Source organism: Episyrphus balteatus, chromosome X, assembly GCF_945859705.1.
Source record: "Episyrphus balteatus chromosome X, idEpiBalt1.1, whole genome shotgun sequence".
Taxonomy (NCBI): Eukaryota; Metazoa; Arthropoda; class Insecta; order Diptera; family Syrphidae; genus Episyrphus; species Episyrphus balteatus.
The window spans coordinates 7,328,189-7,347,063 of NC_079138.1; the positions used below are offsets into that span (position 1 = coordinate 7,328,189).

The window sequence follows — 18,875 nt, forward strand, 5'->3', positions numbered from 1 at the left end:
CTGTTGCATCTGGATTGGCATTACTATAACACTTTAACACACTTTAATTGAATTTTCTAAAAAAAATATATTTTGACGGGACTTTGAAAACAAGCATACGAAGGTCACACTCTCACGAACTAACAACGCCAACGTATGAAATTTAATCATCCCTTAACATTTTTTTTTTTTTTTTTTTTTTTTTTCATTTCAAGGCTGATATTTAATTACAAATACTTTTGTATGAGAGAATTTTTTTCTTTTTCTTTCCAAACATGTTTGTCCTAATTGGAGTGTCTCGTAGAGTAAAAAATAAAAAAAATAAAAAACTTTCAAGTCTGGTATTATATCCATTTCTTCTATTTGATTGCAAGCGGTAGCCATAGAGGGAGGGTTTAGAGGGTTAATACGTCTTTCATTATCATGCAACATTTTTTTTATCCAGAGTAGTTAGAGTGCGTGGGTACGAGGCAAAATGATGCTATAAGTGAAGTCATTAAAGTCTAAAGAACCACAAGCTTATAGGTTATATTTGTAAGACTAAGGGGCTCTCGTATATCATCATCAGTTGCACCTATCCGAAGGTTATTCTTTTCTAATGAATTACGGCTATTTCTAGTTGGTTCTGTTAGATAGAAACTTGTTTTTCTTTCTTGTTATTAAATATGAAGGAGAGAATATTTTCAATGTTATAAAGAGATTAATTGACTCCTACTCTCCATCAAAATGGTATTTTGCAGAAGCAGAAAAACAATTAGTGGTAATGAAAATACGTGTAGGCAAAGCATTTTGAAATATCAACACTGTCATGCACACAAAGAAGATGCCCTAAGAACCTAGTTCAAAAAGGCAATAACAAACGATCTTCCAAAAGACAGCACCATCTTTCAACACAAACAAAAAAGATGCCCTGAAAACTTAGTTCAAAACAACCGATGTTTCAAAACAACATCATCTTTCCACACAAACAAATGAAACGGCACCTGGAGCCCAATTCAGCAAGATTGGTTTTTGTAAACAAGGCACAGAAGAACTCACTCTTGCGGAATAGGACCCCTGCTTTCATTCAGTTGGCGTGGGAAAGAAAAACAATTCCAAAAAGAGGGAGGATGTTTTCTGAGGTCATATTTGTTTTTCTCTTTTTGTATTTGGAAGCAGATTTCTTTGGTTTCAAATATTGACTGCATGCACGAAAAATGTGACTCATGCTGACCTTTTACTTCCCGTCAGCATTTTACAGGGCGAGTGTGATGACAACGAATCCATCTTAAAACAGCAGCTCAGTGGGTAAAACTGTCCAATAATCTGGGTTCGAATCGCGAAAACCGACTTAACGCGTTTAGGACCAAAACTAACTGTGCCTGTCATATAACAGAAATAGAAAAGCTAATTTTTTTCAAAAACGACTCTAAGATTTTGATTCAAATTTTTGTGTATAGTATTACACATAAGAGCCAACTTTTGAAAAAAAAAAAAAAATACCGTTATTAACGGTACCTGCCATAGAACGTTTTTTTTGCTAATTATCTCGTACAAGACTAACCCGATTTCAACGAAAATTTTTATACGAAAGCGTTTAAGTAAAAGTAATATCAAAATTTAAGAAAATTTTTGGATTTTTAAAAACATTTAAAATTTTTTTTCGAAAAATCAATTTTTTGAAAACGTGTTGGTGAAAAATTTTGAAGATTCGTTTTTGTGTGTAAATCAAAATGGCATACCAACTTTTTTTTGAAAAATGTTAGAAAATTTTTATATTTAACGATTTTCGAAAAATTTTTTCTAAAAGAACCTTTTTATACAAGAAATAAAATGGCATACTTCGTTTTTTTTGTAAAAGATCATTTAAAACTATGTTTAGTTAATAATAGAAACAGATATCTTTTTTTTCACTAATGCTTATGAAATTTCTTGAAAATATCAAATTTTAAATTTTACCTAATTTTCTTGAGTAGCTTTAACATAAATGTTACTATTAACATTTGTGCATTTTATTTTTTAAAACCACCCTAACGATTTTCAATTTTTTTTCTAAAAATTCCCTTTCATACAAGAAAACAGAGTTCCTTTTGTGATCAAAACCATTAAAAACCGTGTTTTTTTAAATTATAAGAAATATATTTTAATAAAATCAAGTTTTAATGAAACGTGAAACCCGTCGTGCATTTTATTATTCAGATCAAAATCTCGAAAAAAGTTTGAGTTTACAGATATCAGTGAACAGACCTATGCATTAAAAATCTACTTTTTTTTTAGATTTTCGGAAAAAAATGCAATCCCTTGTCGAAAAGAAAATGCATTTTTAATAATTTCTTCCAAATTTATCGAGTGAGACATAATAAGAAAGGTCTCTTTAAGCTCTTTCAATGAAAATTCCGGAGGTCTGGTTGCTAAATTATGTATTTTAAATTCAATTTTTTTTTGCAGGTACCACTTTTAACAGCACATTTTTTTTTTTTCATTTCACTGTGTCACTTTTAATAATTTGTTTTCACTCAAATATGATAGGTAAATATCGCAGGTAAAAAAATAAACAAAACGCTTTTTAATTGAAATTTAAAAATCAAATAACTGGTGTCAAAAATATCAAACGCAATTGGACTACACAAAAAGGCGGCTATTACGCTAAAAAATGCAGGTTTTTAGGAACTCGAAATTTAAATTATTTGTGTTATATATAAAAATTAATTCACCATTTTTAGCGTTATTTTTTTTATGTTATTAAAAGTCCTTTCAGATCTTAAGATTTACCAGAAAAAAAAAAAACTAAACCAACAAAATAAGTACTACTCACAACAAAAATAGAAGTAGTTTGATGAAGTCTCAGTAAAGTACTAAGTTTTCTGGTGCGTTCTATGGATGACATTTTGTGCTGAACTTGGATGTGTGGCGTAATTATGGGCGCCAAAGGACGACTTGATGGCGATGATGACGGCGGCGGTATTCCTTTCGAATCGTACGTGACTTTATGCATAATCGTTAAGCTTATTTCTGCCTCTTTTAAATAAAATTAAACAATTCAAATAGGTCTTAACACGAAGTCATAAAACCGCGAATTAAAATAAAAACAACTTAGAGAAGATAAATCTCGATGAATCCGATTTCTGGAGAGATTACTCAATGACTGGCTGGATGCAATATTAGTGATTCAATTTCTTTTACAATCTGTTATAGTGGGCAGAGGGTCGGTTGGTATTGGTCGTCAGCCAGACAGTCCGAGTCCAGTGCACAGCAGGTATAAAAAGGAAAACTCGATTTATCTTTTGAAATTATACTGGGACAAGAGGCAGCAGGACCTATTGAATTTAGGGATATGGGATATCTCTGTGAAGTATATCCTTTGGAACACACACGTTTTAATGGACAGTATTTGTTTTGTTCTTCATATCGATTCACTGATGAATAAAAAAAAATAAATAAAATAAGATATATGGTGTCACAAGTTGTGTCGTTATTATTGTCTGGCTGAATTTAATTGAAAGAGTTGCTTGATACTATGGAATTCGATTAGCATTTGAATTATAAAGTGCTTCGCCCTTCGCTTATCTCTCAGTTCTAGTTGCCATTTCTGGGGTTCCGACCTTACATATGTTCGATCTGATACATTTTTAATTGACAATTTGACAATGGTAATGCAAACTGCTAGCAGCCTATTGTTGATAAAAATGTATTTAAAAAAAAAATAAATAAATGAAACACCTTGGCTTCTCATGAACTGAAGAAAACCCGATACCCCCAGTTTTTTTTTTTTTTTTTTTTTAATTTTGTTTTTGATTAAAATTTTGTTGAGTTGTAATTCGATTTATAGTTTTTGTTAAACTTAAATAAAAGATATAGTTTTACTTGCGACATAGGAAATATATAGCTATCAAGTTATGCACTCGTAAAAAAAATTTAGATAGCAATCAGACATTTCATTACGATGGTAGAGAATCAGTCTGTCTGTAAAGATAGACCGATTAACATCTTTTTTGGCGATTTCCAGAAGGGTTTTCGGAATTAATTTTTTTTACCAAAAATAACGGTATCTGTATCATAGAACCGTTTTTTTTACTCTGATTTTATGTCAAACTTTGTATTCGATTTCAACGAACTTTTTTAGCTTTTTTGAAATTTTTATTTTAGGTGTTAATAACACTGTGTTACAAAATAAAAATCATGTTAATTACTTTGGAAGTGACCTACCAGAGGTTGTAGGTATTACTGAGTACATCATATTTCGGCACTTGAAATTTTTCATAGACCCTCAAAATTTCAAGTTATCGTCAAAAAACCGTTTTTTAATGTTTTCAGATTTCAACGATTTTTTACTCAGTCATTTTTCTGTCCATTTTACAGTTCTAAATAGAGGAGTACTGGTTCTTTTTGAAAATATTTTTTTATTTCGCTCAAGCATCAAATTGGGTGTAGATTTTATGGACTGAATCTCAAAGTACAACATTTTTTCTCCGTTTTTTAGAATTCGGAGACCGTTTTAATCTACATTTGGTTTACATTTTTTTTATAAATAGTTTTTCAGTTCTATTTATGCTGAATCAAATAAATTTTTATTCATCAAAATCAGTTAGAAATTGTGGAAGTCATGTTTTTTTTACTCGAGGAAGAAATTTCAATTTTTTTACACAATCGAAGAAATGAAAAACTAATTTCTCTGTTGATACTAATGGTAGAAAATTTGTTTTGGTCTTAATTTTTTGAAGAAATATGTTTTTTTAAATATGTTTGAAAAATTTTGATATCGTTTTTGGTTGCTCAGATATAAATTTTAAATACTGTTCATTTTGTCTTGCCCATGATATAACAAGCCCACCAAAAAAAGTGCCATTACTTTTGACCGGACCTGCCTTTCTTTATGGTTATTTACGTGCTGAATCCGAAACTGAAGTCAGTTTTGCCCAAACACTCTCAAAATGTTAAGGAATTTGCAAAAAATCATGAAAATTGGGGTTTTTTGCAATAAATTGAAATTTTTTTCTCGAGTAAAAAAATCATAACTTCCACAATTTCTAACTGATTTTGATGAATAAAAATTTATTTGATTCAGCATATCGACGGTTTAACTGCAAAACCTCGTAAGTCGTTTTTGACTCTTTGTTTAAAAATCGAAAAAACGTCTTAAAACAATTAAAATAAATTGCACGACTGGGGTCGCACGTACTTGCTCTTATGCTTAAAGTAACTATAATGTTAAAGCTTTCTATTCAAGAAATTTAAAATTTGATATTTTGAAGAAATTTCATAAGTAGTATAAAAAAATTAAATCTGTTTTTATAATTAATTAAAAGACCGTTTTAAATGATCTTAAAAAAAAAAAACAAATATGCCATTTTATTTCTTGTATAAAAAGGTATTTTTAGAAAATTGTAGGAGCCGTTTTTTTTAAAAATAATTTTTTATATATAAAAAATGTTTAACATTTTTCAAAAAAAAAGTTGGTATGCCATTTTGAAGAAATAATTAATTTACACATAAAAACTAAATTTCAAAATTTTTCACTGATCCGTTTTCAAAAAATTGATTTTTCAAAAAAAAATTTTGAAATATTTTTTAAAAAACCAAAAATGTGTTTTTTTGAAAATTTTCTAAAAGTTTATTATTATCTTTACTTAAGCACTTTTGTATAAAAATTTTCATTTAAATCGGGTTAATGTTGTACGAGATATTCAGAAACGAAAAAAACCGTTCTATGACAGGTACCGTTAATAACGGTACAAAAAATATTTTTTTTATTTCAAAAGTTGGCTCTTATGTGTAGTACTACACACAAAAATTTTAATCAAAATCGTTAGAGCCGTTTTTGAAAAAAATTAACTTTTCTATTTCCGTTATATGACAGGTACCGTTAGTTTTGGTCATACAAAAAAAATTTCAATTTCCCCTCTAGGGAATCACCAAAAACTGCTAACTACCAAGTTTGAAGAAAATCACTTCACTCGTTTAGGCTGCAGCTCCAGATAGAGACAGACACACAGACAGACAGACAGACAGACAGAATTGCCGGACCCACTTTTTTGGCATTCTCCATCATCGTAATGTCATGTAAAATTGTTATCTCAAGTTCCATTCTTTTTACGAATCCTAAACTTGCCCTATAGTACCTATATCGCAAGTAAAAATGAAGCAAATAAAAAATTTGTTTATTTAATAACTCAAATCAACTATTTTTTTAGTTCTTTAATTTTTTTAAAATTTTTTAAGAGGTTTTTTTCGATTTCTAAACAAAGAGACAAAAACGACTTACGAGGTTTTGCAGTTTAACCGTCGATATATAGAACTACAAATCTTTTTATAAAAAAAAATTTAAAACACCAAATGTAGATTAAAACGGTCTCCGAATTCTAAAAAACGGAGAAAAAATGTTGTACTTTGAGATTCAGTCCATAAAATCTACACCCAATTTGACGCTTGAGCGAAATAAAAAAAAAATTTCAAAAAGAACCAGTACTCCTCTATTTAGAACTGTAAAATTGACAAAAAAAATGACTGAGTAAAAAATCGTTGAAATTTGAAAACATTAAAAAACGGTTTTTTAATGATAACTTGAAATTTTGAGGATCTATGAAAAATTTCAAGTGCCGAAATATGATGTACTCAGTAATACCTACAACCTCTGCTAGGTCACTTCCAAAGTAATTAACATGATTTTTATTTTCTAACACAGTGTAATTGCTACAAAATGGCATACCAATTTTACTCTTAACATTTTATAACAAAAAATTATTTATAAAAAAATTAACGATTTCGCAAATATTTTTTCTTAAAATGCATCTAAATATAATAAATTAAATTACACACTAGTTTCGAGGTCAATTGATTTAAGATAATGTTTTTCTCTTGTAACACGTTTTTATTATTTTTTTGTTTTCAAGAGCAAGTTCGTGCGACCTAGCCGTGCATTTTAACCCTTATTATTTATATACTTTGCCATATAATTTTTGAACAAAGTAAACAAACCACAAACCAAAACAGTTATGTAATTTGTTGGAAATACCATGTGTGAAAAGGACTGTTTTTACACTGAAAAAAAAAAAATTTAACCCTTTCGGACCCAGCGTTACTCTCATGTAAAATTTTTTTTTAAATTCGTAAAAAATATTAAATTAAACAATTTCTTAGGTTACGATGGCTTAATTGAAAGATAATAATGCCTAGTTACTGGATTATTACAAAAAGTTAGTCAAATATCATACCTTTAATTTTTTTTTATTGAGAAAGGGACTGAAATTCTTTTTTTTTATATATGGTCATAATTTTGAAAAAAAAAGGTACAAAAAATGTTAATGCAGAAAGTGTTTTGTTTTTTTGCTTAGAAGAAGTAGCATACACTATAGTTTCATAAAAAGTTATTTTCTCAGCTCTCCGACTTTTTTTGGTGGTCATAATCAGTGCATGTTACTTATGTACATGTAACATGAGAAAAACATATTAGTTTTGCTATTTATTATTTTGGAAAATAACTTTTTGCTATTCATATTTCTTAGTTGTGATGTTTTTGACCCGATAATACCGAAAAAACATTTTTAATATTGATTTTCATAGCTTGGGTTCGAATGGGTTAAGGGGTTGGTAATTTGAAAAAGTTTTTTGTCATAATTTTTGAACTAAGGGTGGGCTAACGAAAAAAAAGTGATGTAATTTATTGGAATTACCAAGGTTAGTTGAGAAAGGTCTAAAAAGTTCTATTCGTGTACTGGAAAGGAATTTCCTCACACACCATTTAATATTATTTCTTGTTACTTTTGAAAAATGTTTGGATAGATTTTACTAAGCACGTAGGTGCTTATATAGCAAAATCATAGATTTTTACTCTTGAAAAAATATTTGTATTTTGTGGTTTTTAAGGTGAAATGAAACAAATCAACTTAAGCTTCTTAACAGGAATGTTTTATGGACTTCATTCACTCAAGTAAGAATTCGATGTCAAATTAATAACATTTGAGGCGCAATGTCCACACCAGTGGATTTAATTTTTCTAAATTATAAATAAATTTAATAAAAGGTCACTGTGGCGTATGCGTACTATTTTTTTTTTTTTTTTTTTTTTTGAGGTGGATAAAAACTAATGCTTCTATCATTTTTTAACTACGCGTAGGATAGAGAAAATAAAAGTTGGACTATCCTGGACTAACCTTGGGCAAACAAAGCACGGTTTCGAACAAACGATTTTTTTACAGGAAAAAAATCAAAATGTTTTCGGTTTCTGATGTGAAAAAAAAGTTTTTTGTTTTCTTTTGAAAAAAATAAAAAAAAATGGGATATCCTGGGCCAACGTTGGGATATCGAAACAGGCCGGTTTGAAAAAAAAAATAGCATTAAGGGCTGGGGGTGTCATCTTCACATGTCTTAAAAAAATCTGGTGGGAGCTTTTTATTTGTATAAGGGCCAGATTTATTTGACGAAGTGTACGCGTTGACTCTCTGACGTATCAAAAAAACATTAAAATAACTCTGTTACCGCGCTGCGTCGCCGCACATAGGCGTATTTGCACCGAAAAGCTGCCTAAATTTAATTTTTTTATGGAGAGTTTTATGATGTATTGAACTTTTAAATAAATCTTATGAAATCTTATGTTGTTGTTTTTGTTTAAATTCATCAATACATCAAAAATAGCTATGTTGTATTTCTTCGTAATGATTTCTACTTAATATGCTATAATTAATATTTGTTTTTGTAACAGAAAAAAGTTTGGCCGGTAGTAGGCGCTAAACGAAATTTTACGAAAGTTATATTTTTTCGATTTCGTGTGAAAAAAAAAATTACTCATACGCCATACAACTTATTTTTTATGATTAGTTTTAATAACGTTATTGTACTGATTTTTAATGTTTTTTTCATTTTTTGTTTTCGAGATAAATACATATAAGAAAATGTTTTAAATGCACCACCGCGGTGGTACCCCGCTCCGCCGCCGCACAGTGGTTCCCTTCTATGAAGGAAGTAAAAAAAACCTATAAAAACTGAACGGGTGGACCGATTTGATTGAAATTTGTTATATAAATTAAATAAATCTCATCGTGATCTAAAAATTGTGCGTCGTACTTTAAAATTACTCATTTTTTCAAAAGTTGTATTCATTAATACGAGTATATTCATTATTTTTGTTTCCTTTTCTTGTTTTTTTTTTTTGTGATGTGAATTTCTCTTATACTTTTAAAACTTAATTAAAACTGAATACAAAGAAGGTTTTGAGAAAGCAAATAACTAAAAAGTTTCAGAATTATTATAGCACCTTACTACTTACTTACTAGACCAAAAAATTGTGATTTTTTTTAGTGATTTTCGATAGGCTGTATCTCAGTAAAAAATGATCGTATCATGACAAAACAAAAAGCATGTGAAAGCTACATTCGTCTAGTTTTAGGATTTAAAAACTAAATATTTTATTTCTAATGGTAAAATAACTAGATCTGGAATTATTCAAATACCAAAATTTTCCAAATTTGTTTTGTTTTTACTTTTCTCTAAAAAAAATTGGGAACATTTTTTGCGACAAAATGATTGTCATTTTTAGAAAGGCTATTTATTTGGCTTTAAAATTCTTTTTGTTTCAAACTTCTACGATTTTTTTTAGACTACAAACCAAAAACCATAGTTTTGACTTTGACTATCAATATCTCAACAACGGATCACCTTACAGAGAATTTAAGGATACATTTGAAAACTTCATTTCATTCTCTACAAATAAATTAAGTTTACTTTGTTAAAAAAAAAATGTTTTCTTACATTTGAGATCATTTTAGAAAAGCTATCAAAATAGGCTTTTTTACGGTTTCTGAGAGAATGTGCCGCTATTTTATAACTATGGTTGATTATGAGCAAAATTAAATTCGTTTGAGTTTATTTCAACATTTTATTAAAACATACCGTTTAAATTTTAGATAAACCAAAGGAAATTAAATTTATACCGTTTTCTGATATTTTCCCTTTTTTTTTGGGTCATTTGTTTTAACACCATAAATAGAATATATCATAAGCTATAAATTAATACTAAAATGAACGTGGAGCATCGTGGAGCTTTTTTTATAGGCCGACAAAGAGTAAAAACTATTCGCTCTAGAGGTTTCTTCATATAATATTCTGGTTTTTCTGATTCAAAAGCAAATTCAACAAACGGTAAATGTAGACTTAAGGACAAATATACCATTAACAACACTACATATTTTTTTTTTTAAAAGCTCTATTCTTAAAAAAAAATTCGTCAAAAGTTGCAGAAAAAAAGAACGAAATTTCCAAAATTTTAAAGAATCCAGTTTGAGCTAAGTATACTCGCGACCCAGGCTATGCAAAAAATTAAAATTGATTGCATTCTGTATTTAAATATATTTTTAATCAAAAAACCAAATCAAAAAAATTGAAAAAATTGTTTCACTTTTTTGGGTTTGTTCCATCTGGGAACCACTGTGCGCCGCTGCACAATGGTGCCTTTGATGCTTTTTGGTGTCAAAATTAATTTTCCCTATTGCTATTTTTGACGAAATGTCATGAAATTTGGTACACTGAAGGATATTTGTATGTAGAATACGCAAAAGCTGCGATTTTTTTTTATACAAAATGGAGGCCAGAATAAGCATTAAAATAGAATTTTCTTTTTCAAAATAGCTAGAAATTTGGATAATTTAATGTAAAAGTTAGATCTTAGATTTAGGATTCATAGTCCGCAAAAAAAAAATCAAATATTTTAAAAACGAAGTCCAAAAAATGCAAAATAAGTAAAACACAAACTTTTAGACCTCTTATTACACTATTTTATGGTTTTTTTTAATAATCCCAATTTTGACATCTCTTTTATTTATGTTTCATAAAAAAAATTTAATATTTTGGGGTTATATGGTTGCCAACTATGTTTTAAAGTAAATATTAGTAAACATTATATAATGAAAAATTTCATTGTTTAATAAAACTGATAATTTGTTTTTCGGTCAATCAAAATAAAGTTTTCTAATAGATTTTAGTATTCTTAATTCGAATCCGAAGTTGAAAAAAATTTTAATTGAGCCACAGCACAGCGTGAGGGAAATGATTTTTTTAAAACTTCTTATTGTTTACTTATTTGTAGCGAAATGACTAAGGAAATAAAAAATGTTTTGTTCCTAATTTACTAACCAAAGTGAAAAATAAATCAAAGCAGGTATTTTTTTGAGTTTTTACAAGAACTGCATTTAATTGAAGTAACCGCAAGTATTTAGGATAAACACAAGCCCTTAAATTGGCCTCAGTGCTGCCATTTCGAAATTTAAAAAAACATGATAAAAAACATGATTTCAGTTCAAAAAACATGATTTATAAAAAAAGCAAAATTTGAAAGAAAATGAACAACCACATCGTGACTAGGGGGGAATAATACAAATTATTTCGAGTTCATTTTAGAAAATAGTAAAAAGTATCAGAGGTATAACTACACAGGGTACTTTTTGCAAAAAATTCTTAAAGTGAAAATTATCAAACTCATTTTATGATGTAGAATTTTAAGATCTTGGCTTCAAAACGTTTATAGTTTTTTTTTCGGAAAAAATTGCCCTTTGAAGGAAAAAATAATTATTTGCTTTTGTAATTTACCCACTTTTTTTTCAAAAGGTGGCCATTGTAATTATAACTTAAATTACAAAAATTGCCTGAATAAAACTTGAAAACATAAATCAGTTTATAATTTGTACTTATTCAAGGTTAATTTCATATATACATACTTCATGTAATGACTTCATTGAATGACTTATTGGGCCCTATCGTGAATCTCGAGGGGAATTTTGTTTCCCTCGGAATATTTTTTTCCCTCGGAATTTTTTGGGCGATCCTGAATCTCCCTCGGAATTAATTTCCACGGAGCAAAAAATAGTAAGAAATGATATCTAAATTCCCCTGGAAAATTGATTGCCGATACCAATAAATTCCGAGGGAAACTTTTTATGATCATTTTCGCTCCCATATTTAAAACATGGGAAACATTTCGAGCGAAATTTTTATTCATGATAACCCCCATTAAAAATAACAGTTCATCTAGTGAAAAAGATTGTTGGTTTACAAAAAGATTATAAAGATTTTTCTCTTGGATTAAAAAAAAACATGATTTTGGGCACGAAAACATTAAAACATGATTTTAGTTCAAAAAAACATGAAAATCATGCTAAATCATGATTTCTGGCAGCCCTGATTGGCCTATCAGCAAATTTCGTTTGAACCATTACTTTTGGGACACGTTGTATAAAAAAGCGCCTAATCTTATAAGAATAGTATGAATATTTTTGAAAAGGAACTTTTCCATTACTTGTTAGGTTATTGCATACCTAAGGGCAACTCATCACAGGACAACTCATTACAGGAAGATATTGTTATTGAATTGTTTGGCTGGGGAAAGATGTTTCAACATTTTTCATGTCTTTCTCTAGTGGAAGAAATTTCAGAACTTGGCGTAAATAATGGCTTTATATAGCATTGCTTTTAAATTAAAATCTTCAAAGGAGACGGTATTTTGTAAATAACGCTGACGATAAGGTCATCTAAAGCTTAATTCCATTGCATTCAGTTAATTATATTAATAATATAGGTTAAAAACTAGCACTTACATTGAGCTGCATGATGATCTTGTTGTAGGCCCAATTCCATCTTTGGCGAGCTGTTATTTCGGGTTTTCGTTTAAGCTGACCACTTGTTACCTCCTCTGTTTCGCCTCGAGTGAGCGTTTTCTTGCGGGCTAGTTGTGGTTCCTCTTGGAGCTGAGTCAATTGGTCATCGAGTTTGAGGCTATCATCAGGTGTCAACACAATATCTTCGTCGTCTATGATGCTATCTTGTTTCTTTATAGGATAATGTTGTTGTTGTACTGCGGAACCATTAGTAGTTGTTGGCGTCATTGAAGCAGTTGTTGCAGTTGAATGAGGAGGCTGTTGCTGTTGTGCAGAAGTTGTTGTTGATGTTGTCGTAGTTACCACGGGGACCTGAAGCGGTGAATCTTTGCCAATGTTTATATCACGATCGTCTATATAGTTCGCACTATCCTCACTAGGATAGTTATCGTCTATATAGTCGTCGCGACTCTCCTCAATATATTCGAGCGGTGGTTGCTTTTGATGTTGCATAAGCTGTTGGTGGCGTAGCTCTTTGAGTTGTTGCTCCTTTTCGAGATACTTATACTCATCCTCCTCGTTAAAGTAATCCTCGCGATAATCATAGCCACCGTCCGGCGGGACATAGTAACCATTCACTGCCATCATCGATGCTATCGTCGACGGTGCTGTCTGATCCATGTAGTAATCATCCTGCTCACTATCCATCCGATAATTCGGGTCCAACTCATCGATATATTCTTCTTCTTCTTCATCATAGATCTCAGTTGGTTGCTGCTTCATAAGCAAACCCGATTTACCATTGATCGCGGGCAGTTTTTTGCCGCTGGACAGTGGCACCGTCGGTAGCATTTTTTGTGCCAAATTGCTATTTGCATTTGTTGGGGTATTTGTAGTTGTAGTGCTTGTGGCGTAGTAGTCATCCTCGTATAGATTGCTATTTTCATAGTCGTCCATAGATGAGGTTGTTGTGGATACAACTGCTGCACCACCTGCTCCACTAACCACAGCATTACTCATCTCAGTGTCATGTCGGTTTTGATTCTGATTCTGATTCTGAACTATCGATGTGGGAACATTTTTCTGATCGCCACCAAATGCACTAGGTACGACGTTGACAGCGGCTGTTGTCATCGCTGTGGCCGTCGACACTACTTGCGAGGCCGATTGTACTGCAGCTGCAGCTTTCCCCAGGAACGAACCAAACAGCCCACCTCCACCACTGCTACTGGTCGATGTCTTTGCTGCAGTGGGCTGTTGTTGCTGTCCTTGTGGTTGCTGTCCACCTATCGCCACAGCAGATGTCAGCGATGACAACAGTGAAGTGGGACCTGATTTGGTTGGTTGTGAAGTCGTAGCTGTTGTTTGTTTGGCTGGTGCTTGTTGTTGTTGTTGTTGCTGCAAATGAGCAGTGGTCATGGCCGCAGTGACTTGCACTGGTGACTTCATGCTGACATCCATCATGTCCATGGCGGTGGTTGCATCAAAACTGCTTGTCACCGACGATGAAACCGTTATCGGCTGCTGCTTTGATGTCGAAATGACTGCTTCTTCAGCCATCTTTTCAGCTGCATTGTCAAGCAGTTGGGACACTATTGTGGCATCATCGTCCATGTAATCGTAATTGTTGTTGTAATTTTGGTTATCTGTGATGTCACCGGTGGCAATATAGTCATTCTCACTATAGCTGTACTCGTCATAACCGTATTTGTAGTCATCGCTATAGTCAACTATCTTGCCACCTGTCACTCCATTTGTGGTTGTAACCGCTTTTGTTACGATTGGTTGTGATTGTGGTCCATCGAGAGATGATGGTTGTGTCAAAATGGAATCGTAACTGTCATCCAGTATCATGCATTCACCACTAGTTGTAGTGACAATGTCACAGGGGCCTTGATTGTAATCAGTGTCGTAGACCAACGAGTCGGTGACATAAATCGATTGGCTGTTGTCAACGGCGCCTGTCCAATCGCCCCATGTGGTCACTTCATTGCTGGTTGTAATCAAGTGATCCATTTCATTATATTCATAGTTGTAGCTTGTAGTTGTGGCCATGTATTGTTGCTGATCACCCATGTAAGAGGAATCAGAGGATGTCACTGAAGCTGTTGTTGAAGGTTGTGTAGTTTTGTTTTGAGCAGCAACATTGGTTGTTTTTGTAGTCACAGTTGTTGTTTTTGCTGGCTGTGATGCACCGCCAAGATTTGGTATAAGTTTTGAGGCAAACCCAAATCCAAAACTCTTCGCTGATGACTTGATGCCCGATGCTGCTGATTGTTGCTGAGATTGCTGTGGTTGCTGCTGTTTTGAACTATCAGCAACAGCTGCCACACCACTAAGCACTCCATCGAGTCCTCCTTTGAGACCAGTAGAAAGACTGCCAAACATGCTGCTGGCTTTATTTGCTGCCGCTGTGGCTGCAGCTTTAGCTGGCGTTGACGTTGTGCTGCTGCTGGTTGATATTGCAGATTTACTAGAAACCGGTTGATAATAGCCACCCGTGGCGGCTGTTGTATTGCGCGTTGTCACTACAGTCGAACCACTCGCTAATGACGCTGACGATGAGGTTGTCAAGTCATATTTGGCCAAAAGGTGGTCACTACTGACATTACTACTACTGCCACTACCACTACCACTATTGCTGTTCGTTTCGTACAGATAGGATTTATAGTCTGTTGCTATTGGTGTTGTTGTTGAGCTCCTGTAATCGTCGTAGTATTCATTGTTGGAGGTATCGAGACGCGTTTTTGACATGGTTGTCGAGTAGTTGGGTTCTGTATACGTCTCGAGTGTGTACGAATCCGAACCGCTACCAAGATCCATCGAGTACACCGGCAAGTCAACTTTGTACGCATCAAGATATGAGTAGGGATCATCATTGCTAGCTACCGTGGTAACAGTTGGTGTTGGTGAATAGTTGCTATACAAATCATCAGTAATGGTTGTTGTTGGCAAACCAGTCATATAACTGCTACTCATATCGAGACTCGTTGATGTGGTTGTAAAGCTGTCTAGGTATTTAAAACATGAGAGATCCTCTCCATTTACCATGGAGGTTGTTACCTCAGTGGGCTTGCCGAGCGACAGATAACCCGAATAGTCGGTTGTTGTTGCTGGAATGCTGCTGAAATAATCAATGGTATCTTTTGGCTTGCTGCTATTGTACTCTGCACAACCGTTTTGATCACATATTGCTGTTGAAGTCTTTATTGTTGTTGTTGTTGTTGGTTCGTCGCCAAGGAGGCTTGACGTAAAATCACTGCTTAGATAGGATGTCATATAACTACTTACTGTGGATGTTGTTGTAGTTGTTGTTGTTGTTGCTGTTGTGTCTGCGGTTGATAAGAGTTTGTCATAATTGTAACTCGTAGAGGACGAGGAATAGAGATTCAAGTAGTCTGAAATGTACGATGAATAATTGGTTGTTGCAACCGAAGAAGTTGTGCTGCTTTTCGTTAAATCTGAAAAATTTGACAATTCGGAATTATCCGCAGTGATTTTCGCCGCCGCCGTATCGGTATTAGATAGATAGCTGGTGCTTTCATTTGTTGATGATTTCAATATACAGGTACAATTATCAGTGAAAGAACCGCAAATTGTACAAAACTTGCTACTATTGGTGGTTGTTGTTGTATTGGTTGTATTGGTTGTATTGGTTGTATTGGTTGTTGTTGTTGTTGTTGAACTTGGTGCTTTAATGTCAAATTTCTTTAGATAATCGGTTACGGAAAACGACAACGATGTGGTGCTAGTAGTAGTGGTGGTGACACTAGATGATGCAGAGGCTGCTGTGACGGTTGCTGTTGAGGTGGTTGTGATTTCGGGAGGATAACTTTTAAATGAGTGGTATTGGTTATTCAAAGAGGTTGCATTGCCATCGTCATCATAATATGATGATCCAGATACTGATGATGATGATGTTGTTGTTGTCACAGCCGTTGTTGAACTTGTTGCGGAGGGCTTGCTGAGCAGTGTTGAAGATGATGATTGCAATTCTGATACTGATATCTGCAAATATGAATTGTGATAGCCACTGGTGGTTGAGACCGCCGCGGCCGGTGGTGCTGTTGATGATTGATTCGACGGTGGATACAAATAACTACTATGATTAGATCTATTGATATCAAAACTACCATTAACGCTAATGTTTTTGGTTGAGGTTGAGGTCATTGATGGTGATTGAGATTGAGATGTATATGAATATGGCGAATAAGATTTGGAATAATCCATGTATGAAAGAGTGACAGAATCTGCTGCTGTTGATGTTGTTGTTGCTGACACTGTGAACAGAGATTTATTCTGATGACTTTTCTGGGGTAACTTTGGTAGTTGCTTGCCAGCGCTTCCATTACTACTTGTTTTAATATTGGGCGTTGGCAAGCGTTTTGGCAACTTACGACCTACACCACCATTACCGCTCGATGAGTATAGAGTTGTTTTTAATGGCGATGATGGATAGTTATAATCATCAGTGCTGTTAGTTGAAAGCGTTGTTGTTGTCGTCGTTGAATTGTACAGGTCCCTTGTGGTAACTTTGCTGCTGCTGCTGCTGCTGCTGTCCGCATCTTTTGTTAACATTGTCATTGACATATCATTGGTATACAATGACGAAGCAGAACTGTTGTAGTCGCTGTCGGTGTAATCTTGATAGCTAACGGAGGATATGGAGCTGTTTGGAGGAACATTATTGTATTTGTTGTTGGTTATCGCATTATCATACGACCTGGTGCTGGCATTGGCACTATAGCTATCGCTAACTTGTGCTTGTTTTTGATTTGGTGTTGGCAGCAATTTGCGTCCCGTTCCGCTTCTTGCCGAAGGTTCTAGCTTATTATTACTATTTACCTTAGGCAGGGCACGAGGTATCGCTGGAAGACATTTGCCAGTATTACCGCCAATACCACCATTTGCCGTTGTTGTTGGCTGTGGTAGCATTCTACTCTTTTTATGGGCTACAGGTGGTGTTGTTGGTAAACTGGCCCCGCGTGCATACGAAATGCCGTCCACCATGCTGCTGCTATGTTTCATTGGTATCTGAGGGAGTTGCTTAGTTGTTGTTGACATAGAGCTATGCCTGCCGCTCATTCGATTATTATCGGCATACCCGTAATCGGTCATATTATCACAGCTTCCATTATAGTATGTTCCTCCTCCACGGCTACCCCCATAGCTACTATCCTGACTGTATTGTGGATGCTGTTGTTGTTGTTGCTGTTGCTGCTGCTGCTGGAAGATGTCATTATCGTTCCTGGACGTATTCTGATAATATTGCCCACCGCTTCCTCTAAGTCCTCCTCCATCACTATAATCACTTCCGCCGCCGCGTGTAGTCATAGGACTACCAACAATGCTTCCATAATTGTCGTACATACTGTTTACAGTGTCTGAAATGGGGCGATGTTGGTTGTTGTCGCGTTTAAGTAACATCGGATCCGTGGTGAGTCCAAAACTGCTGGTTTTGTTATAATTAGTGCTACTAATTGGTCGGCTGTTATATGATAAGGCATCGTTTTCATTATTGTAATAGTAATCGTTTTGTGAGTAAGACTGTAAATAAAAATAAAAAAATATAAACATTATTTTATTGTTATTGAAAAAAAAATATTATTATTTTGTTCTTATTTTTAAAACATTTTAAGGATTCTTCAATAAACTTTGAAATTCTATGTTTCAAACTGAAATAGAAATTTTAATCTCTTTAATCAAAGGAAGGGCCTGAGGAGGGGCAGAATGATCAGCTTTGCATTCTTTGAATAATCATTTTTGAAAAGGACGCCGACTCCTTTAATATATTTTTTATGAACAATCCTTCTCACATATTAGAAATTATAGTTGATGAAATAACGACCTTTCCCACAACATCGGGGTTGGAGTTTCCCGATTCACCCCCATCCTTGACAACGCTACGCTTCCTGGACTTCTTGGAGTCCTTGGAATCAGACACAACCATTGAAGAATCAGTTGAATAGGCTGATTCAGTCTTATCCTTCTTGCTCTTCTTAAGCTTCATTTCCTTCTTCTTCCTTGGGTTAGGAAGAGGAGGAGCATTCATCTTACCACCCTTCATATACTGAGCCTTCTCACTCAAGGGTACTTAAGGTTTCTTAAAAACCTCATCCTCACTCTCAAAATCAGAGGTGAGTCCAATTAAATTGTCCTCAGACATCCCAAAACATCAACACCACTTGAAATTAAAAAATAATTTATCAAAGTGGCAACCGTGAAAAAAAATTTTAATTTTGCCTGAGTTGGCAACAATATATCCAAAACTTTTTGAAATTTTTTTCAAAAATTCCAACTCAGTTGGCAATTATGGTCAACAACAAAAAAAAAAAC

General features: G+C 33.4%; 1 protein-coding gene across 6 annotated transcripts in view; it reads right to left on the bottom strand.

The window, feature by feature from the left end:
• LOC129920736 (uncharacterized) overlaps positions 1 to 18,875 on the bottom strand; it is a 91,141-nt gene that overhangs the window by 59,756 nt on the left and 12,510 nt on the right. For 4 of the 6 annotated variants that reach the window (XM_056002318.1, XM_056002315.1, XM_056002316.1 and 1 more), the window contains exon 3: positions 12,540 to 18,086. In XM_056002318.1, coding sequence (XP_055858293.1) covers positions 12,540 to 18,086 — 5,547 coding nt within the window. The remainder of the gene's footprint in view (positions 1 to 12,539; positions 18,087 to 18,875) is intronic. The other 2 variants (XM_056002319.1, XM_056002320.1) reach the window with 2 other exon arrangements.